A 23,973-nucleotide genomic window follows, 5' to 3' on the forward strand; every position below is an offset into this window, starting at 1 on the left:
ATTAACATTATCAAATAGCACGATTTACCTTCATTTTTCTTACTTGGCGATATCTCACATTTGGGCTTGACCAATCACACATGCTGTTACATAGCGTGTATATATGAACTGGGAGTATTTGGCTACCTAAATTAAAGCCATATAAATGTAACGTTTCTATAAAAACAGACTAGAACCGTATTTCTTTTCCCTCAAATTTGACTTTTTAGGGGGCTATTTTCTTCGGAAAGGGGGGGGTCCCAAATGTACAAAAGTTGGCATCAACAAAATTGCGATCACCCCTATTTTAGCAACAAAAAATTGTATAACCCCCCACCACCGATACACTTTACCCCCTAAACAGGCTAAAATACTCACTCATTCAATTAACCTCATTATTATGTTAGAATTGTCTGTCCTATTTGTTTGTATAGGATTATATTTCCATTTAACTAAAACCATGTATTAATGGGATTATTTAAAATCATGGCCAATTTAATTTAGTTTGACGATTTTTGACATAAAAGCAGGTTGAACCAATCTTTAGGGTGGGCTTTAGGATATCCCCATATTTCTGGTAGGGGTGTCAAATTTGTTTGTTTTTGTCCTAAAAATTCATTTTTTCCCCAAAATATTTGTTAAATATTAGTTGTTAATTTTTTGTTGTTATTTTGAATTATTTCAATAGAACAAATTAGGGGTTCATTCAAATATTTTTATGACTAAACAGTTCTTTATGCCCGACTGTTTAGTCATGAAAATATATGAATGAACCCCGTTCATACAATATATACCAGAACATTTTGTGATTCTTATTTCATCAAAATAATAACAAGAAATAACAAGTAACATCATTAAAATATGAAATTTCCTTTGTTTTCCCTACCCCACGACTGCACATCCGGGCCACAGGGCACTAACAATTGTTTATACCCAGCTCTCGACCAATCACACACACTTTTAAATAGATTGTAAGTATGAACATATTGATGATAATTCACCCATTGCATCATGATGGTTCCGCAATGTGCAAGGCGAGCCTCAATCTGGCAGCATGCATGAATAGAAATTGACCAGTCATATAACAGTGCATTATGTTATGTAATTCTTCCTTTCGTGTCATGCCAGTTAGAGGCTCTCCTTGCTTCATGGGATTTTGGGCGATTGGATTCGCTATAGAAACATCATACTCAAATTCGTCTTGTCGGATATCTCCATTGCTCGTCCAATAAAATCTGGTATCACCCTGAAGCCATATCAGTATCGGTCAATCAATCAATCAATCAATGGAATGGTTCACAATTTCATTCATACAATAATTGAATGATTCATCAATGATCTTGTTTTATGTTTCTTGATAATATTGATGACAAAGTACCTATTTACAATCTACCTACTACTCCCTATTCCAGAAAAATACAGCACTAATTTTTTGGGATTAATAAAATGTGACCCCTCAGCACAACTGAGCCCTGAAGTCGCCAATCATCATTTTTGAGATATTCAACCAAAATATTCTGCTTGAAATTAGCTTTAAAATTATGTATATCATGTCTATAGTACTTGACATTTAAGTAGTGAAAAATCAATAAAACAGTCAATAAATCCTTTGTTTCCTATTGTTTATTGTTAAGTTCGATTGAGCATATCTCAATAGTGGTACTGGCGACATCCGGGCTCAGTTGTGGAGGATGGTCACAAATATTATCAAATTCTGTCACATGAAACATAGCTCAATCCTAATCCTTTAGTTAGTCTTAACTGGCAATAAATGAAAAAAAATCACTATTTTACTAATTACTTGAAAAAAAAAGAGCCAAAAACATGCATTTTCTGCATATTTTCTGACAATCGAGTCACAAAAATCAGACTTGGAACAACTTACAAGTCTAAGCATTCAAAATATTGAGTATAGGCCGAAATTTTGCTATAATTTTCACTTTTTTGTGTTTCTTTAATTAAATTATCGGTTATCAGAATGAAACATGTCTTTTCCAAAAATTAGACTGCATAAAATGACATTAGTCTTGGTACTACAAGTCTTTGGGCTTGATTGTCAAAGCATACGCCCTAAAATACATGTTTTTGCCCCTTACTTCCAAAAATTGACCAAATATTAAAATTTGACTTTTATTGCCAGTTAGGACTAACTAAAGGATTAGGATTTAGCTCAGGATAATATTTTTTTAATACCAAAAAATTAGTTCTGTATTTTTCTGGAATAGGGGTAATTCAAAGCACCATACAGTCAGAAAGAAAACAGTTAATGACATTATCTGAACCATTTTATTTTCAACAAACACTTCTTTTTATACATATTGCCATGATACTTTGTGTCATTAGATGACAAAATTATGTTAAACAGTGATTTATATATATTTAACAAGGAAATAAATCTACACTAATCTTTATAGATGACAAACCCTCATTAGGGTTTAAATTATATTTTCAAGCAAAAAATAATCATCAACATATTTTCCTCTAACATTATGTTTAGAAGCAATATACAATCCTATGAAAATTGATGAGATTCATCAGGATCGTTCAAAGTGAAACTAAATAAATAAGTTCAGGTACCGATCCAAAAGTACTGCTCACTCGATATATTTCAGTTCCTATCAGAACCTTGTTCACTCTGCAATGACAGTAGTATTTCTAGATATCGGTAGTCCTTGGCGGCTGTGATGACATTGCCACATTTGTAGGTTGCCGAATCTATGACCAGATCATTTCAAAACGGCAACTTACAAAAGTGGCGACGTCATCACAGCCACCTAGGACTGCTGACATCTAGAAACACCAATACCGTCATTGCAGAGTGAACAAGGTTCCTGATAGGAACTGAAATATATCGAGTGAGTACTTCATTTCTTTTGGATATGTACCAGAACTTATTTATTTAATAATTATGAGTAATTTGAGACATATATTACCATGCATCCTGACTCTATATTTGTTTTTTAAATAGTGCATTTTGCATTTACGTTTCAGACCACCTACAGGAGACAAACTTACATGTATGCCTTATGCCAAAGAGCCCACAAAGTTTAATCAAAAATGTCAAATACAATTCACATGGTGAATGTTTATTAAGGTTACAAGAAAAAATATGTTCCAATCATATATACCAATGTCCCATTCTTCCTTATATACATAAAATTTGACAAATGCCAGGGACAGAGATATCAAAGGTTGGCTAAAGACTATTCAGTGTCCATGAAACAATACACAGTAACTGAAATATTAAACATGCACAAATGTCTTTTGAAGCTAATTCATTTGGTCTCAGGAACTGTCCCAATTTTAACACAACTATGTGTATATTAGAAAAATGTTTATAAAATCACACACATTTCTATCCCCAGCAAACATAATACATTTTACAGAAAACATGTTAATGTCAGGTTATATAAAGGGTATAAAAAATATTTTGATAATATTCAAAATACATTTTTGAAAACTTGATGCAAAACATTTTAAACAGAATGTTATTGAAGTGTTAACAAAATATTTTGCAAAAATGTTTGCCCAAAACCTTTGCCAATGTTTTAGAAACGTTTTCAAACCTGACTTAAATGTTATTAAAACATTTGAATATACAGTTTAAGAATATTTTTGTGTTTGCTGGGTCCGTATTTGTGAGCAAGCATAGTAAGTTTTGTAAATTCGTTTGAATGTATTGTTTTCATCACCTAGTTGATCTCAGCAGAAAACGTAATTGTATTGTTTAAGTTTTAAGCCATGGAGGAAAATTTAGGAGTGTTTTTTGGTTTGCTATGAATGCTCTTTACACTATTGCCTGTTGGTGCTTAACACTTGAAAACAGGACCAACTTTAAATGCTTTGAAGTATTTGGGCAAGAACATAAAAGATGAAATGCACATTTTGTTTTTCATTTCTTTCTGCATGTTAACAGCAATGACACAAATACCCTCAAATTGTTCCTCGGTGGCTGTCAGTGCCACGCCATTATAGATGGCGGTATAAGGAGTCTGAATTCTCTGTTATTAGTACAGCGCAAATATTAAAAGTACCTTTAAACTATAATGGACAATTCTTTGCACATTAGCATCATCATATAGATTTTATACAAAATACAAATCTTGAGGTAGAAAAATGTACAAATATGTCAACGATGTTACAAAGGACAAATACCACCATTCTTGATTTGCCAGAGGTATGTCATGTTATTTAGTACTCATGGGGTTAAGTTGAAATAATGGCGAATAACTAATATTTATCTATAAATTATCATAAAATCTTAACCCCCTGAGCACTACCTGCCGATCTAACATTGCCTCTGATTGGTCAATTATGTGATATCTTCACTTTAATCACCAATCAGAATGGAGCTTTGCAAATAATAAATCCCAATTCTTTTGTGTGGTGAAATTATTCTAAGAATGTTGCTGATTGGTCCAATAGATAATGAAAACTTCTTTTTGGCCAATCGGCAGGTAGTTCTCATGGGGTTAAACAATGACCTTCATCATTGTGGTTTGTTATTTAGAAAATTGGTAAACATCTGTAAAGCTTGCGGCGCCTTCCACTGTGGAACCATGTGACCCGCTCCTTTCACTGTCATGTACGTAATGTTTTCAAACTCATGTACAAATCCAGCGATCTGATTCTTATAGATCCACGCTCTACGCTGAGCTTTCTCCTGCTGGCCAAGGGAGTTAACAAACTCTTGTCCACCCAGAAAATTACAAGCTAAGTCTGTGTCGCCATGATAGATCAAGATACGGTATTTGGCCAAGAGGGCATTGTATTGCTTGTACATGTCGGCGTAGATTGTCTTGTAGTTGATATCACTGTAAGTAAACACAAAAATAATAAGGGAGGGTTAAAAATATTAAGTGTAACTGTGTAGACCTCATGGAAGAACAGAGGATACCTTTAAACATGCACTGAATGAGTAACCCAGGCAAAAGAAGAAATAAAACAAACAAAACATTGCTTATTACTTTCTTATTGTACGAATTCTTACATAGAGAGTGTGACGTGACATAAGGCACCATTTTTAGGCTGGCCTTACAGCATTATCCCTAATTGGTACAGTTGGGGATAATGCCTACACCCATCGAATGTGTGTCATCAACCCTCAGATCGGCCCTCAGACACACACATACAGGCATAGAGTTCTGCAGTAGCATGTTTTGTTGACATTTTGTGTAATGTTTACATCCATGACAGTTCTACTTCTAATACCATCATCAGACAACTCATATACAAAGGATATCAGTTGGCAATCTTAATGTTATATGCAATCAAGTTTACAACACTATCACTCTTACAATGAGCAGAAAATCACTAATTCACGCAATTCAAGTACCAATATTGATTACCCGAAGTGGCCTACTGCAAATGACCAGATATAACCTTTCTTATTTTCATGTTATTTTGCAATAACAAAACCATGTTTTACTTGATTTTGGCATGCAATTGAGCAAATAGAATTGTCATGTCAATTTGGAGTTATTAGGGGCAACTAAAACTGATATGAGGGAAGTTTTATATGCTTGGAATCTGTATTGCCTATTCTGAAGGAATGATTGCCATGTAAACAAATCATCCCTTGGCCCATATGAACATGGTGTACTGCTTTTCAGTACCCTGTTTTCCATGGGTGACTGTAGGAACCCATGGATTCGATTCGTGTAGATAATGCCCCAATTGGTACAGTTGGCTCTTATTACCGTACTCTGAACATTTGCATTCTGTTATTTGTTATTTATCACTATGTGAATGTTCATTATTATGCTCAATTCGATGTATTACATGTCCAGGGTAATATAGAGAGAGCCATTGGTACCTATCAGGGCACCGATCGCACTATATAGAACAATACTTAGTATGGTTCCCAAGTTGTATTGTATTGCTAGTTAAACATGCATCCATTTCACATAACAGAATCTATCGTATTTTGTTCCAGTAACTACCCAAGGTGCTTAAGAAAGTCATATTGGGGGTACTTATTTTCTACATCATTTACAAGTCTCAATTACAAGTCGCATATATACGCGCATCTTCTGACTTCCAGGGGGGTGTACCGTGGCCACCGAGCCAGGGGGGGTAATATTTCTGAATCATTCCACTGACCCGCTACAAATTTGACTTTACTAAGACAAATGCATGCAAAGCGCCCAAATGGTAGAATGGGTCAAAATTAGGACAACTGCAACTTAAAACCAAGCCAAAGGAGGATACACATTACAACTTGTTAATTCTGTCTCACTATTTCGAGGAGGGATAATTGTTGTGGGGGAATTCAGTTTGCAAAGAACATTACCTGCATATACTCCACTGTGGTAGTCCATCCTTGATATGCAATGCCTGGCGTACAGCAGGTTTATTCAAGTAGCCATGTATAGCAGTGCTATTGATACATGGAACGGTATCACCCAAATTATTGTCAAAATGCATGGGATGGATTGTATCTTTCAAAGGCATTCCAAAGGTAGGCTTCTGTTTGCTGGATTTGACCTGTAGAAGAATATTCAAATTGATTATTTCATCCATGAACATGTGTATGACATTATTATATTCATCCATTCATTCATGCAAGAAACATCTTACGAGATGTGCAAGAATGTTGCATCTGCATTTTTGTCACTTTGCAGAAGAATTTTTGTCTTTCAACTTCTCTTATTTATTGTTTTTAAATAATAATAATAAGCATTTTAATTTTTAAATATGTTGTTTATTATAAAATGTGTACAAATTTACTCAATTTCATCAAAAATGTTAATTACACATACTTCCAATGACTCATCCATTTATTCAAAGAGGATAACATGAACGAGTTTACTAACGTGTGTGCGGCAGCTTTGAGACTCAAGTTTAATTAAGGTGGCCTTACACTAAATATTGTGATAATGTTTTGAGTCTATCATATGTTTTTGAGATGTATTGAATAGGAGTTTAATTCCTTTTGGTAAATCTATACAACACAATAAAATCCATACATATATCTTCATTTTGAGATCTTCAATGCTGTCTACAATCAAATACTTTCATATACAAATTCTCATTCATATATGCACCCATCTTTTTCAGCCAGTATTTTTCCATTGATGTAGTAGGATTTTTAGGAATATGAGATGTTTCATGTCAACAAATGCAGCAATCCATATATGGTGAGAGGTCTGTGTATATGGAATACCGATTGAGACCTATCTTATACATTAACCCTCTCCATGTGGGTGTCAACTGCAGATGACAAGTTTTATATTTTGTTTTCAAAATTCAAGACTTTTGAAAAGGAGACACTTTTGTCAAAAGGAGACACTTTTGGGCAGGTTATCATTTTTGAGGTTTTTACATATCTTAAATATAGAGATATTTTGCTCCACAACACCGTTTCCCCCATTGAAATCGGACATTCCTAAGCGCAGATATTGAGTTCGTAAGTTATGGTATTATAAAATTGGAAATTGAGATATCAGCCTTTAAAATATTATTGACAATGTTGAGAGTAGGAATTACCTTGAAAAATGTCTCAAAAAATACAAGATGCCAGATATATTCCGGTCTGAAACTATCAGACAATATTTTTAACATAATTAACATCACAAATTTGCAACAAACCCAAATTGTGGAAAAATCAACCCCGGGCAGATTTTTGGCTATTTCTCCGTTTACGATCCTGCCCAAAAGTGTCTCCTTTTGACATGACACGTCACATATGGCTAGCATGCAGAGCATTAGATACCTAAGTATAAGTTCAAACTCACCTTTTTCAGCCAGGTTTTCTTCATTGTTGCAGTAGAGTTTGGGAGGGAAAAAAGATGTTTCATGTCCACAAGGTAGCGATCAAGGTGTGGTGGTATGCCTCCATAGCAGTCCATGTAAATGGAATAGAAATTGATACCTATATCCATGATTAAATGCTGCACTTGACTTCCCTGAAATAATAACAGTAATACATGAGTTAAGGATAGACACTATTTTAAACTGTTGCGATTTGGTAGTTCACAGCATCTTGCGAATGGAGTGATACGGCTTAAAACCCACCCAAGATCCATCAATTATTTAGCGCCATAACAGTAGTGAGCTTTGGCAAAAATTGCATTGATCATTTGATAGTGAGTGTGTAGAAGAATTCAAATATCACAGATATACTTTTGTAGGTTCCGTGGCTCTTGAGTTATGTTGTAAAGAGGGCTGAAACAACAGCACTTTTGTAAAACGTACATAACTCATTAACAACAAGAAATTAAGCATGTTTTCAAAGTACTATAAGATTTGTAGAATGAACGTTTGCTAAACATCAAAGTGTTATTTTTCAAAAATATATATTGGTTAAATAATGCAAATTGACCTGCTTCGACCAACAATACGTCATGTACCCTTAACTAATACAAGTGACAGCCCTAGCACAACCTTTCTATTTCACCCAAATCACAAAACACTATTACAATCTCCTCACAAAAGCTCACAAATGAACTTGAAACAATTTGTAGTGTAAATTTTGTCACATTTCATATAAATATTTCCCTTATTTATGCTGTCTGATGAAAAAATAAACAGTGGACTTATCACCATGGGTCATGGTTGAAAGTTCAGACTAATAAATAAGCCTAAAAGCCAAGGTTAAATATGAAAATATTGAAGTCAGCAAGTGGTAATTTGTAGCATTTTGAATAAAATCCATCAGGACTTCAGGTGTCTGAAAAACCAAATAAATACTTAGTGTACATAACATGATACTTACAGCTATCTGGCATTGTTTGTTCTTGTTGTTATAGTAGTTACAGCTGGTCCCATCACAACAATTATCTTGTAAGTCCTTCCATAAACTGTTGCACACAAATAAGAATATTACACTAGAATGACACGGTTTGTAATTAAGGTGGCCCCCACAACAAAGGTTGGTAAATATAAAGGATACTATCACAAGACCAAGTTTGAAGTTGATTGGTAATTGCATTTAAGCTGGAGAGTGGATTAATGGAAATGTAGGCAAAATATGCAAATGAGCTCATAAATATTCATAAATATGCAAATAACATGACACAAAAGTATATACAGCACATGAGGCCACCATATACTATCACCGTACAAAGTTTGTAGTTAATCGGCCAGTGCGTTGAAGCTGCACAGTGGATTAATGAATTTGCTTCCGGCCGGACAGTCAAACAAACAAACAAAGATACAAAGAAACAAACAAAGAAGCAAGCAAACAACCATCTGGATGATTACATAAGCCCCACATATATGTGGGGGCCAACAAATGAGAGCACATGTCTTCCCGTTGGGTTCTTTGTTATAGGTTTAGATTTATGACGGGTCACTGGAGTGAGGACTTTCATTTTGTGTTGTGTTTAGTTAAGACAGTAGTTTAATCAGTACAAAATAGACTTTTATCATTTTTTACTTGTCTGTTCCCAAAAGTAAAGCAAGCTTAAGTGTGGGATCTCCCTGGCAGTCCGAAACACCGTCAGTCCGAACCACCGCTAGTCCGAATTTTTAGTGTTAGGGTTAGGGTAAGAGTTGAGTTTAGGGTCAGGGTTAGGGTAAGATTTAGGGTTACGTTTAGGTTTAGGGTTAGGGTTAAGTAAGCTTATATTTCGAACTAGCGGTTGTTCGGACTGACAGGGTTTGGACTGATGAGTGTCCCCCTTTAAGTGTTCGACTTTTGTCACACTGTTATGTTTGTGTTGCACATTGTTCAGTATTAATTCACACTCTTGTGTGGCATGCCTATGTGATACAGATGTCATCGAAATAAGATTTTCACCATCCCTGGTCCAGCACTGGGCCAAAATATAATGACCTTTTTGTCTGGTCCAGATTTGCAGAGTTTTGCAAATTATTGCATTATGATTGATAAGTCACATGTTTATAGCCAAAATAACAAATTCTCGATCATGAGAGGATGTACCTTCTGCGTCAGCGTACTTTTCATAGGAAAACACAATCGCGCGACCTGCATTACCGAACCTTGACCTTGCCTACCAACGACCGTGTGATTGGTCAATTCTCAAAAGCTGTGTTTGCGCCGTAACTTCCCGTAAGCGCCGGTCTTTGCGTAATACGCTCAACGCAAATAACTGTGCGTACCCAAGTTGGCTCTCATGATCGAGAATTTAATATTTTGGCTATAGTAAATAATGATATTCGCATCAATAAACTTATATTATTACTTTTAGTTTTATTAGTGTTAACAAACAAAACAGTTTGGCCAGACGGGGGTTAAGCTTTTTCCTTCATTGTAAGGGATTTGGCATTTAGAGGAGAAAGTTTGGCTTCCCTATAATCAGAAAATATTCCAATCTGAGAGGAATTTGCAAACTTGACTTATCTATCAGGAAAATTAACACTGCTTACAAGGTCTGCTGTTTAGCATAGAGTTAGAACAAAGAACAAAAGAAATTGACATTCTTGAAAAACAGTTGTTGTCTTTCCTGTGATTTCATTGCAGGGTCAGAATTTTGTTTTGCTGTGCGAGAATCAATCTTGATTCTTGTAGCATAAATTGTGGAATCATTGGGTTCTTGCAAATCAACTTGTGTGTAAACTACAGTTTGCAAGAATCAACTCTGATCACGCAAATCTGAATATGAGAATCTTTGGGAGAATCGATTCTCGCCGACCCGCAATTGGTTCTTGACTGTGTTATAATATAACTTATATGAGACAATATAGAGCATTATTATGTTTTGATGGATCCAAGTTGTGATAATATTGGATCCAAAACATAATAATGATAAAATTGGATGCTTTACGCCCAATATTTATTGGTCTCGCTATGAGTTGTAAAATATTGACTCGACTACGCCTCGGCCCAATATTTTAAAACTCATAGCTCGACCAATAAATATGGGCTCAACCGATCCAATTTTATATCACACCTGGGTGCGAATTGAACACATATCGGTGGTGCAATATTTGCGTCAGCAAGACTCAATGGATTTCGTGCATGGGAGTGATTGGTTGAACATGATCTGAATAGCCATAAAGAGTGGATGTAAATTACATGCAAACATGATTTTAAGAATGAGAATAAAAGTATTATTTTAAGACCCAGTTGTGTCTCTATCACCCGATTTAACACGGTTATAGCATTGTTTTTGCGTGGCACAACTCGAGTGTGCCGCCTCATTGTTTCACTTAAAATAATTTTAAAAAATAAAAAATAAAAAATAATGTTATCTTCTGTGTTATATCAGGCAATAGAGACACGGTTGCATCTCAAAACAATATTTTTATTCTCTAAATACAACATAAAACAAGAAAGCATGATGAAAGGAAGCAAAAATAGTAAGGAATGAGTTGGGTAAAATGCAAGAAATTAGAATCGCAATGAGGCATCAGTAGCTTTTTTTTAAATTAGTATTAATTAAGGACCGTGGACATATTGCTAATAATCAATATATCTAAGATATCACTTTCTGAAGAAAACTGATATATCCTAGTTGCCGATAATGAAAATAAGTATCGCAAAAATCGGGCGTCTGCAGTGTGCTCTCCGCCGCGAAATGTCAAAACCTCTGGAATCAATAACTATCGCTTTACTTTACCGCAGTTGAAAGTTAACTCTCTCCATGCGGGTGTCGACTGCAGACGACAAGTTTCAAATTTTATTTGAATTTTTCAAAAATTTCAGAATTGTAAATTTTCATGACCATATTTGAAATCAGCATGAAAAATGCATTAAAATCAGTACAAACAAGCCTAGTATTGGTTCAGTGGTTCTTCAGATAGCTCTTGATATTTTGAGGAAATTTCTCAAAACTTAGACTTTTTATGTTGAAGCTTATGACTAGCACGCAGAGCATTAATATTCCATATTCTACTTTTGAAGCTTTTAGTGACTTGAATTTTCAGATCACAAAAATTGTGAGGAAAATCGATATAAAGAGCTTTGTTGCAAAACCCCTTAAATACATCCATCCACTTGAGCAATTTTGAGAAAACATCAAAAAATCGTCAAAAAAATACTGATATATAGGGGTTTGCAACAAAAGCAGTTTTTGGCAGGATGCTTGGGTAGGATGAGCACCCCGCGTTTGTTGAAAACCCCCTTATATCAGTGATTTTTTTGATGATTTTTTGATGTGTTCTTAAAATTCTCAAGTGGATGTAATGGGTTTTGCAACAAAGCTCTTCATATATCGATTTTTATCGATATTGAGTGACCGATATATTAATTTTTTTAATCCTGACATCGACGGTCCTTAGTGTTAATAAAGCATTAGCACTTACTCATCACCATAGATACCATGGTAGTAAGAATATGTCACAGCAGTATCAGTATTCAGTGGATAACTATGCATCCCATTACCAACACCAAAACCCTGCAGAATATAAACAAAATATATCATTATTATATTTAATGGTGACTATAGCGACCTACTCATCACCTAAGATACCATGGTAGTAAGCATATGGTACTGCTGTATTATGTTCCAATGGTATGTCATGAACTCCGTTACCAACACCAAAACCCTGTAAAATGAAAGACATATTGATGCTGGTAGTAGAGCCAGAATGACATGGCAATCATGTCAATTATCTCAAGATCTCAAAGGTATCTAAGTTTTGAGTACACATGTTCAACCACCACATGTCTAGCATTTTCACACCATCAGATTTATTATATTATAATGTCCTTGTTCAATTTTCTTGGTTTTATATTATGTGTCTTGGACAACAATTGTCAGAAAAGTGTGCCGAGGCATGTGGGTTTATGCATGTGCGAGTGCGTAGCAGTAACGCTCTATATATCGATCCAAAATAAATCATTTTTTTAATTCTAGCTTTCAATTTGAAAATAATCATTATTACTTTTAATCATAACAAGCAGGCAATGAGAATAAGTACCACCTGTGTAGCACTCACAAAATGCTCAAACTTGGCAGTTAAGGTGGTACTACACCCTGGCCAATTTTGTGCCTATTTTTGCATTTTCTCAAAAATATAGCACATTGGTGACAAGTAAGATATGTATATTATAGGGCAAGGACTACAACTACTGTACTGAAAATTCAGCAACTCAAAGCAAGTAGTTATTGATTTATTGATCAAATATTGGTTTTCCCTCATTTTTGACTGTAACTCCACAACTATTGTCTCTGCTGAAATAAAATTTCCAGTGCAGTAGTTGTAGTCCTTGCCCCTATAATATACATATCTTACTTGTCCCCAATGCGCTATAATTTTTGAGAAAAATAGGCACAAAATTGGACAGGGGTGTAGTACCCCCTTAACTGGCTGATATTCTACTGGCAGATATGTTTTGTGAAATATACTGCTTTGAATGGGAAAGCTATGCTGCCTTTTTCCACTCTTATGGGACCTTTAATAAGGCATGGCCATCTCAATCAGTTGTGGGACTTCAAATTATACAGATAACAAATTTGCACCCAATCACAAATTTTCATAGATAATGATTTTTCTAAATTTGACCAGGGCAATTGGCTTTTCAACAAGCAGGTTACTCCCACATCATCTGCTAGATTATGTTATCTAGTGGAGTGGAATGAATGTACCAGCATCACTTGCTATCTTCAATCACCCATAAATGCAAAAAAGTCCATCACAATTTTTGTCCATTATATAATGACTGACTGCATAACACATTACCTGGAAGTTAATAGATGCATTTCCATTCATGACCTCCATAGATAATGTTGGTACATAGATGCCTCCATAACTTTCACCAAAAATATAAAATGGATTGCTTGCCCTGTTGGGAAACTTGGCAAAGAAACTCTGCAAGGCTTGATAGTTGTCTTTAGCAGTCTGTAAAGAAAAAAATAATCATATATTCTAGCAAAGACTCTTGTGAAACGATTTATGAGTCAAGTTGATTTCACTATGTAATAATTCCTTTACAAGATTCAATATCAATTATCACAATGTGAATGTGTGACAAAGTTCTAGCCTTGAAATTACTGGCATATTTGAAATTGTTTCAACAAGATGTTGAACACAGCTCCACAAAGAATTCTGTGAGACCAACAGATATAATGAATGGATGTACTATTTGTAAATTGCTGTTTTTAGTGTCCATCATTATATTGGCATTTAAACACACAATACATATGTTCCTATGTTATATTTGTATTACACAGGCTTTTCTACCTTTTCAAATGCTGCACTCCATATTTTGGCCTTTTCCCAGCAACCCCTGAAGGAGCATCGTATTGTGAATCGGCCAAATTCAAAATCGCTCTACAATCACTGATTTTTAATTGATTAAAAATGGTGTGTACCTGTAGGATTAAGTTTAGGCGAAAGACAACAGAATCACTGAAGTATCACCTAACGAAGTGCAGCATGGCATGAAACACAAGAGCAAACATATGTGATGATCACCACATATTAGACACATCTATGTTTGTTCACTGAATGAAAACCACATGCAACCTATACACCTCAAGTTTGGTAATGATATCAGTGAGATTAGGTTATTGCACACGATTTGACACTGCAACTTCGAACTATTCACCTAGGGTACTAACAAACTCGAGCTAAACCAGGGTATAATGCCTCTAGATATTACATGTATATCTAGGTATGTATAATACATACCTGGTCATCGTCAGTAGTGTAGTTCTTATCATCTGCATAGGAGTAGCCTACACCGGCTGGAGCTTCTAGAAATAAGACATTGGCTACAAGATTCCAGCTATATGGGTTCACATACAGGGTGTTTCCATCATCATTGACCTGAAACAGACAAAATATAAAAATAAGACATTGCATGGCTGCAAGATTCCAGGCTTTCCAGCTATATGGATTCATATACAGGTTGTTACTATCATCATTGACCTGAAAAACAAATAAATGCACATTTCTAACATCATAAACTTGTTTGAGTCACTCTTATGAGATAGCTGATAAAGTGACATATAGAAAAATATTCAAATTAAGTTCCGGTACCGGTACTGTAAAAGTGTACGTTTTTTAGTACATTCTTGAAATATTTATTAATATCCACAATAGAATGATCTCATTAGACAGTATTACCTGATGAGATCTCAATCATGCATAACTTACATGAAATGGCCCAAGTTCTGACAAGAATCCATCGAGGGAACTGCACCCTGGACCTCCATTCATCCACAGCACCACAGGGTCATTGTCTGGGTCATTCTGAGACTCGACATACCTGTGGAATAAACACAAAGTTAATGAGTCTAATGCGAAGCTGAACTTATACTTGCTTTTGCATAAAACCGCACATGGAGTGTGTAAAAGTTACATGCACAGAGCATGCATGAAATGATTCACTTTTCTGCTAATTTTTATTGCTCTGTTCCGATAAGAAAAAAAGAAAAGAAATTAACATTTAAATTTTTTTTTAAATTTTAATTCGGCGACGGCCAAATGTGGTAGGGTAGGCCTATACTGAAGCTATTTGGTTCCATACAACATGTATACACTATAATACAGCAATACACAGTATTGCTGTATGCTGTATAAGTTGGTAAGCAGGTACGAATAATTCCGCGTGAATTGAGACGTCAGAGCAGGTCAAAGTACTATTTTAGCCTACGTCCCGTATCCTACTATCACTCAAACAAGGAAATCTCTTCAAGATCTACTTGATTAGCCATGTGAACTTGCGTCCAAATTTGTAAAATACCCTTATGGACGCAATGACGCACACTAACGGGTAGACCTGCCTGCATGTCTTCGGTCCTATCCTTCAACATACCGGTACTGACATTTACTGGGCCCGTTCGACATGCTGCGGTGGATTGGCATCCGTTTCGCAAACAAATTTGGCTTCTTCATCGGCCCATAAAATATGTTATATAAAAAATAAACACCCACATCATGTCTAATATTTACCTCTAAACTACAAGCTTTCCATACGCTGTTGTTAACACTTCACTGTATTCTTCATTTTCTTGTAAAAGCGATTATTTCAGGAGCACTTTTTGGTCCCGTTATATTCTAAGTAGAAGTTGTCGAGAGGAAGTGAGGTTAAAGGTCAAATTTGTCAAAACGTGTCGCATGTTTACAAACTTACACCTTGGGCTGTGTCAGAACAGCATGGACGCGATTTTACAATAGTATATTTATGTAATGTAATAATATTTAGGGTAGTGGCAAGAGAACTTTTCACTACAGATCATGTTATGCTTGGAATGAACTCCCTCAAGACATCCGTAGAAACTTTTCTTCCATGACCCTTAATACTTTTAAAAACTGTATTTCAGATTTGTGATTAAAATTTTATCAATTTCCACAAATTTATTCATCTTTTTGTCTTTTCTTTATATCCGATTGCCAAACATGTACATTGTTATAATATTATTAGTATTTAATCATGTAACTATTTGTGTTACCAGACCTGATGTAAAAATGAACCTGATGTACAATGTAAATAATGTATCATGTAACTTTTGATTCCATGCATTGCTTTTAATTTAATTTATATTAACCTCTGTCATGAAATTGTACAATGTATATGTATATTGTGAATTGTCACTCAGGGCCCCCTTGGAGATCAGTACTAGTTACTGAAGGGGCTACCCTGGTTAAAGAAAGATTAAATAAATAAATAATAATGCTCCCAAAGTCCTATATCTACCTCCAAGCGGTGGGTGACAGTAACGAGTGTTCTGGATAACAGTTGAATGAAACCTTGGCTGTAAAAATTATATAAAAATTTCAAAATAAAAGGGATGTAGAGCCTCCCTTATTTCCACTTTAAAATTTTGGGCGATTTTTTGGCTATTGGGCGCCATTTCACGGCTATACCCGTGACTTGGGCTAAAAAGTTTTGGCAACCCTGGTCAGAAGTGACGTCACAAAATTCACACCATGTAAACAGTGTGAAACAAAATGTGGAAAGTCCGAAAAAAACCATCAAATTACAGTATTATAAGTGAAAATATGAAGACATCCATATGCGGATAGTTCGCCGGAGTGTCTGAAGTTCACATATTGGACTACATTTACGTAAGTTATTTATGTGATTTAGAGAAAGAAGAATTTCAAGTTTTCGGCAACCGGTAATCATGTGGTATTGGCTTGAATAAGCTTCTTTGCGAAAAGGATACAAATGGATCGATCTGTAACTCGGTAATCAGATAATGTCATAATGTTAAATAAAGATTACCGAGTTACAGTTACTGGAACTAACTAACGGGAAGCCTGACCGTATTAAACACAAAACACAATTTACAAAATTTACCCTTTTTTATTTTAAGTTAACTTTGCCTTTGTTTGTACCTTTTGTGTTTCCACCATTTAACTATGTCGTGTCATATTTTCCCTGTTTTTTCTTTTATTCTCTAAGTTAATATGTATAAGAATAAAGAGTGTTTAAGAAAATAAACCAACAAATAAACTGTTCAGTAAGCTTACCAATAGTGCAAGTGTTTTGTGCCTGTAGCATCCAGATAGCCTGAATACTGCTTGAAACTAGGTGGCGTTGACAAGCCTGGCAATGAGGTCACCTCGTCTTCAGCTGGTTGACTCAAGACATAACAGGATGGTGCCAATATTAGGCAAACTACAGCAATGAAAATTGAATTTTTCATTCTCATGTTGGGCAACTTTCACTGATGAAAAGTTGCTTTCACTTCCTCAATTTCTCAGTTGCAAAACCAATCGATCATGTGAGTAAGGTAGTGTTACTAGTTACTATGTGGTGATTTGAAAACCACATCACAATAATAAAAGACTTATTTCACTTCAAAAAACTTGTATATGAAAGCAAAGGATTCTAACCCGCTTCTTTATACTAATTTATTCAATATTTTGAGGTAAAACGTGTTTTCAATTACGATAAATTTTGTAACTTTTTATCTCTAGAATAAAAACAGGTCAGAGCTGATCATGTGCTCCGTCACGTGATCCATGACCGCAGAAAATGAAAACAAAACAAACTCGGATCGGATGAGCATGTTTTACAACATTTCCTTGTTTGTGTTTCTTCTTTACCAGTTTCAGAGCCTTAATCGTGTGACCGAACACTTTTTTTAACAATGCCTGACACGACAAAATTATAGACGTACAGAAGGAGACAAGAAATGAAATACATCATTACATTAAGGAAAAGGGTCAGTCCATGTCAAAACAGACTGAGTGTACACCCACCCTCTTGGATTATGCTCTCCTTTGGCTCAGGGGTACCTTTCATGGACCCCTAGGTGAGGTCACAAGAAACAAATTCAAATTCAATTTCGTTTCCGAATGGCGGGCCATCTAAGTTTGGCGACCTTGACCAAAATTGGGAATTTAAGGTGTCCAAATGACAAAGCGCTCTCTTTGAGAGGCATTTTCTTCTTAATTAAATCAGTTGTGACCCTCTTTTTGAATGTGGTCACTCACTGGCTGTGTCTGAAATGCTTAATGCCAAAAAAGATTGATTTCTGAATTTCGTTGGGATTTCAGAGGGGGTTAAAATCAGCACTTCATACTGTTCAATCAAATTATCTTTGATTTTGAAGGACCCATGATAATGCCACAGTGCACTTATAGGTCCTAATTATGTTCAGAATGGATTAACCATGTGCCAATGTCTATGAGCAATTCAAAAAAGAGAAATTTCTAGACCCCTACAGAATTTTAGGCCCCCTAAAGTGGTTCAGCCACAAATGGCGCTTAAAATCGGCAAATTTTGACACCTAATAACTTTAGGTGTACACCAGATATGAATTTCTAGTCTTTTGCATCTGAAAGAATGTAGTCTAATGTTACTAGGAACATAAGATTTGTTTTGTATTTTTTGTGTTTTGATACTTTCAAAAGGTCGTTGACCTATGAACATTTTTTCGTCATAGCGCCTCCTGAAAGGTCTGACACATAACAAACTATACATTTTTGGAATCCTCATGACCATACGAGTAATTTGATATATTACTTGACATAATTGGGAGCATTCTGACAATTTGACCCCATAACCTGTACTTTGCATGTGCATCGTTGCCAGGAAGTGCATTTTGACCCCTTAAAAATCCATACAGAGGATTAGAAAGTAGTTTTTCTTATTACTTGACTCAAGAGCAACTGGAAATATCAGGATAAATAATACAAATGGCTATAAAGTGATCAAAAATATAAAAAAATATCATACTAAAATTGGCATTTTGTACCGTATCCTGTATGCATGGTATGTTAGGCAAAATTACTATTTTTGAAAGCGTCAACTTAATACTAAAACACAAAAAATACAAAACAAATCTTATGTTCCTAGTAACATTAAACTACATTCTTTCAGATGCAAAAGACTAGATATTCATATCTGGTGTACACCTAAAGTTATTAGGGGTCAAAATTTGCAGACTTTAAGTGCCATTTGTAGCTGAACCACTTTAGGGGTGGCCTAAAATTCTGTAGGGGTCTAGAAATTTCTCTTTTTTTTGAATTGCTCATAGACATTGGCATATGGTTAATCCATTCTGAACATAATTAGGACCTATAAGTGCACTGTGACATTATCATGGGTCCTTCAAAATCAAGATAATTTGATTGAACAGTACGAAGTGCTGATTTTGACCCCTCTGAAATCCCAAATCGAAATTCAAATCTATCTTTTTGGCATTAGGTATTTCAGACACAGCCAGTGAGTGACCACATTCAAAAAGAGGATCACAACTGATTCAATTAAGAAGAAAGTGCCCTCAAAGAGAGCACTTTGTCATTTGGACCCTTAAATTCACAATTTTGGTCGAGGTCGCCAAACTTTGATTGCTCGCCATTCATAAACGGTGGAATTTGAATTTTTTCTTGTGACCTCACCTAGGGATCCATGAAAGGTACCCCTGAGCCAAAGGAGAGCAAAATCCAAGCGGGTGGGTGTACACTCAATCTGTTTCGACATGGACTGACCCAAAAGCTTAAAAAACAGGTAAGGCCAACTCGATTTAGTTTCCGATTGGATGTTTAAAAAAAGGACGAGGTCGCTATTTCATTATTCATTATTCATTATTCGGTCTCTTTTCGTTATCCATTATGTCAACAAAATCAATGATTTTATGAACAGCTTTCTCCAAATTTAGGTACCCCACCAGTACCAAAGTATATATTGTTGATGAAAGACCATCTCAAAACAGGTATTAATGCTTAGATCATCTTTACAGACATTTTGCAACAGATTGAGAAAAGATTTGAATTTGTTTTCATAAAAATGAAAAGAAATTAGCAATTTTGTAATCACTAGAAACATGATGAGGTTATCCTTAAATTTCCATTATTTACTACATCCTCTACCCCTACAACTAAGAAAAAGTGCTGATTATGATCAGCAGGGGATGTCAGACATTTTGAGAGTTTCAATTTTGATTATTTCCATTTCAATGTTCAGATAATTGACTTTTTTATGAAAATAATGAAAGTTTTGGTCAAATTGAAAAAGTGATGCGGGCGGTCAATAGGAAACTAACAATCGAGTTCCATTAGCCTAAGCTTAAAAAATAAAGTAAGTTGAATTATGAAATAGGAAAAAGTTGTATGTGTGTGGCACATGGACGAAAGAGAAACAGACCGCGTACCATCAGTCAAAGTCCCCGTGTATTGTATGGTGTAAGTTCTCGCATATTCATGAGGGCCGATTGTTCGATCGTAGTGTCTAACAATCACGCCATCGCTGCGTGCCTTCAGCGTATCCGCGATAGAGCATTATGTGCTTTTCGCGATTACGCGATAGACCATGAAAATACGCGGTAATTGCGTAGCAGTCTCGCCTGTCGCATTTCACAGAACAATCGGCCCTCATTATCGGATGAGGCGGAGACTTTGACTGGTGGTATGCGCTCTGTCTTATCTTACTCCTCTGTGGTGTGGCATCACACATGAAGTGTGATGTGTCCAGACTGGATATATGTGTGTGTGTGTTGTGGAATAACTATATCAATTGGTTGAATCAGTCAAGAATTGGCTACAAAAACTGCAAAAAAAAAAAAAAAAACATTAACCCATTGTGCTGAAAGTGGTATGATTATTTTCAACTTTTATGTTCTTCTTCATGGTCTTAAAGATGTAAACAATGTAAAAGACTCTCAGTTTGAAAAAAAAGGACTAGCAGAGTTAAAGGGGCATTTCGTGATCCACAGCCTCATCCCCCCACTTTTCCCAAAAAAAGTTGAAATTTTTACACCACTGGATACCTCTGGCTACATAATGTTTATGTACCAAATATTTCTTGCAGATTAATTCGTTTAGCAAAAATATCGTGAAATTTGAATTTCGTTCTGGTGCACCAGAACGAAATTACAACGCATTGTCTATGGAGCAGTGTAATACACATAATCATGCATAACTCGCAAACGCAAAATGGGAATCAACTGAAATTTTGGGAATAGGCTTTTTTCGTGGATATGTGCTGAAAAATGTCATAAAAAGAGGATGCTAGGATCACGAAACACTCCTTTAATATGGGAAGTAAAATTGGCAGAAGAAAAATATGGAAAGAGGAAAAAGTAGAATTTTAACTAGAAAGACTCCAGTTTTCATTAATTTAAAGTTTAAAAATATAAATAACATTTGTGTGTTGTTTGGGGGTGGAATGATAAAATAGCAAGTCGGTATAGTAATCAATCGCCATACTATACATATGTCATATCACATGTTATGTTTCTTCCCGTTTTAGTGATCGCTCCCATTTCACTCAGCTAGCGGAGCGTGGGCATCCCACTGCTCCCTATTCCAGACAAAATACAGCACCAGTTACTGGTATTTGGAATTAAAAAATATTATCTTGTTTTTTCAAATAAAACATAGCTAGTCCTAATCCTTTAGTTTAGTTCTAACTGGCAAAAAAAGTCAGATTTTAATACTTTCACAATTTGAGAGAAAAAGGGCCAAAAACATGCACTTTTGTGTGTTTTCTTGCCATTGTAGTCACAAAAATTCTAAGAAAAACTTAGCACAAGTCAAATCATTCAAAATTTGGAATATAAGCTAGTAATAATTTGCTCATGCTTTTTTTGATAATAAGGTTTGAAAAAGTGAATTTATGAATCTTTTAAAACTTCCAATTGCTTAAGTAGATAATGGGTCAAGGGTTTGGTTAGCCATGCATGCATCTTTAAGGGTCCTTAAGAGCAGCCAAATCTTCCTAGCAAAGTTCCTTGTCATTCATAATGCTTCATGGGTGCTGGTTGCTTAGAAACAGCATTTTTATCAGCTTTCCAGCATCTTCATTGGCTATGCTCTCTTTGCTTAGTATTTGCATGGTATCATTTGGTTTTTGTCTGTCACACCGAAGGATGGTTTTTGTCCCACCCACCCACCCAAATAGGGGTGAAGTAATGGGAAAATATAAATTTTGTTGTCAGGTGAACAAAATAATATTATGTTGATTTTAATTTGATGGTAATTTGTTTGGAATTATTTGTTAATTGTATATTTAGTTGTATCATGAAATAATCTTCCTTTTGGGAATATATTTCAATGGGTCTTTGCTGCAAGTGAAGTAAAAAAGGGTTAGTAGTTCCTTTATATCCTGAGGGAGCTCTTTGGTAGAATTGAGGTCCCCTTTTCTACCCGGTGGTGTATATTTAGTTTAAAACATGAGTTCCTTTATATCCTGAGGGAGCTCTTTGGTAGAATTGAGGTCCCCTTTTCTACCCTTGGGTGTATATGTTTGGTCTGAAAGCAGAGTTCCTTTATATCCTGAGGGAACTCTTTGGTAGAATTGAGGTCCCCTTTTCTACCCGGTGGTGTATATGTTTGGTTTGAAAGCAGAGTTCCTTTATATCCTGAGGGAACTCTTTGGTAGAATTGAGGTCCCCTTTTCTACCCGTGGTGTATATTTAGTTTATAAGCAGAGTTCCTTTATATCCTGAGGGAGCTCTTTGGTAGAATTGAGGTCCCCTTTTCTACCCGGTGGTGTATATGTTTGGTTTAAAAGCAGAGTTCTTTTATATCCTGAGGGAACTCTTTGGTAGAATTGAGGTCCCCTTTTCTACCCGTGGTGTATATTTAGTTTATAAGCAGAGTTCCTTTATATCCTGAGGGAGCTCTTTGGTAGAATTGAGGTCCCCTTTTCTACCCGGTGGTGTATATGTTTGGTTTGAAAGCAGAGTTCTTTTATATCCTGAGGGAACTCTTTGGTAGAATTGAGGTCCCCTTTTCTACCCGTGGTGTATATTTAGTTTATAAGCAGAGTTCCTTTATATCCTGAGGGAACTCTTTGGTAGAATTGAGGTCCCCTTTTCTACCCGTGATGAAAAATTTGTTAGCATAACCTTTTTATTATAGCAAATCGTTTATTCGAAATTGTGGAGTATAGTATAAAAGGAAGATACTGATATTGATAATGATGATTAATGAGATAATTGTTATGTATGAGGTAGTAGTAAGATTGGTACATTTTGTTGTAATTATTATAAAACAAAAACATTAGTGGCAGCAAGGAATAGTAAGGATCTGGGTAGGATGATTTGATTATTTTGATCATTTTTCCACCATTTGATTGAATCATTAACAAAAATTTAAATTGGAATTGATAACAAGTCTTTGTTAGTAATGCTTAATAGCTTTGTTTGGTTTATAAAAAGTATACATTTGTAATGCTGAATAACTTTTTTTGATAGTAAGAATTTAAATCTGATATTTGTTGATGCTTAGTTATATATACATTCTTGAGCTAAGATTATTATATATTGGAAGTGAGTAATGGCAATAAAAGCACTTTCGGTGTGGCAGGTGAATGCCTTGTATCAAACTTTGTGTCTCTTTGTCCCATTATCTGTCTATAAGCAATTGGTTGTGAAAAAGATTAGAAAATATGTTTTCGAAAATTTAGAATGCATTTAACTTGAAATTAGTCTTTGTACAAGTCTTTTGGCTTGATTGTCACAGCATCCAAGAATAATGCCGGGAAAGGTGGATGTTTTTAGCCCCTATTTCCATTATTGACCAAATATTAAAAATTGACTTTCTGTGCCAGTTAGAACTATAATAAATTCATTTTACCTTGACAGACACTGGGTCATTTAGAATGTTCCAGTGAGTCCAATAGGGCCCAACTTAAGCTAGAGTGAACACGATAACGAGGTTTTCTTACCCAAAAAAATATGG

General features: G+C 35.3%; 1 protein-coding gene across 2 annotated transcripts; it reads right to left on the bottom strand.

The window, feature by feature from the left end:
* Window positions 1–2,246: 2,246 nt before the first annotated feature.
* Window positions 2,247–17,563, bottom strand: LOC140135500 (lysosomal protective protein-like). 2 transcript variants are annotated; one of them, XM_072157018.1, is made up of 9 exons: window positions 17,311–17,563; window positions 14,989–15,100; window positions 14,521–14,658; window positions 13,570–13,728; window positions 12,341–12,432; window positions 8,696–8,780; window positions 7,716–7,886; window positions 6,272–6,465; window positions 2,247–4,793 (listed from the first exon to the last, which is right to left on the bottom strand). In XM_072157018.1, exons 1-9 carry the CDS (start codon window positions 17,490–17,492, stop codon window positions 4,469–4,471), a joined length of 1,458 nt encoding a protein of 485 aa, XP_072013119.1. In that variant the 5' UTR covers window positions 17,493–17,563; the 3' UTR covers window positions 2,247–4,468. The 2 variants fall into 2 exon arrangements, with proteins under 2 accessions (XP_072013119.1, XP_072013118.1); XM_072157017.1 differs by lacking the exon at window positions 12,341–12,432 and adding an exon at window positions 12,190–12,281 and having other exon boundaries at window positions 17,311–17,562.
* Window positions 17,564–23,973: the final 6,410 nt, after the last annotated feature.

This window comes from Amphiura filiformis, chromosome 16 (assembly GCF_039555335.1).
Source record: "Amphiura filiformis chromosome 16, Afil_fr2py, whole genome shotgun sequence".
Lineage (NCBI taxonomy): Eukaryota > Metazoa > Echinodermata > Ophiuroidea > Amphilepidida > Amphiuridae > Amphiura > Amphiura filiformis.

Excerpts from the sequence above, each read along its gene's own strand:
- LOC140135500 (XM_072157018.1), bottom strand. The coding sequence starts at position 17,492 with ATGAGAATGAAAAATTCAATTTTCATTGCTGTAGTTTGCCTAATATTG. Across the intron at positions 14,659-14,988 it reads CAGAACTTGGGCCATTTCAT|GTCAATGATGATGGAAACAC; the intron begins GTAAGTTATGCA and ends TGTCTGTTTCAG. Across the intron at positions 8,781-12,340 it reads CATGGTATCTTAGGTGATGA|TTTATGGAAGGACTTACAAG; the intron begins GTAGGTCGCTAT and ends TGTGTGCAACAG.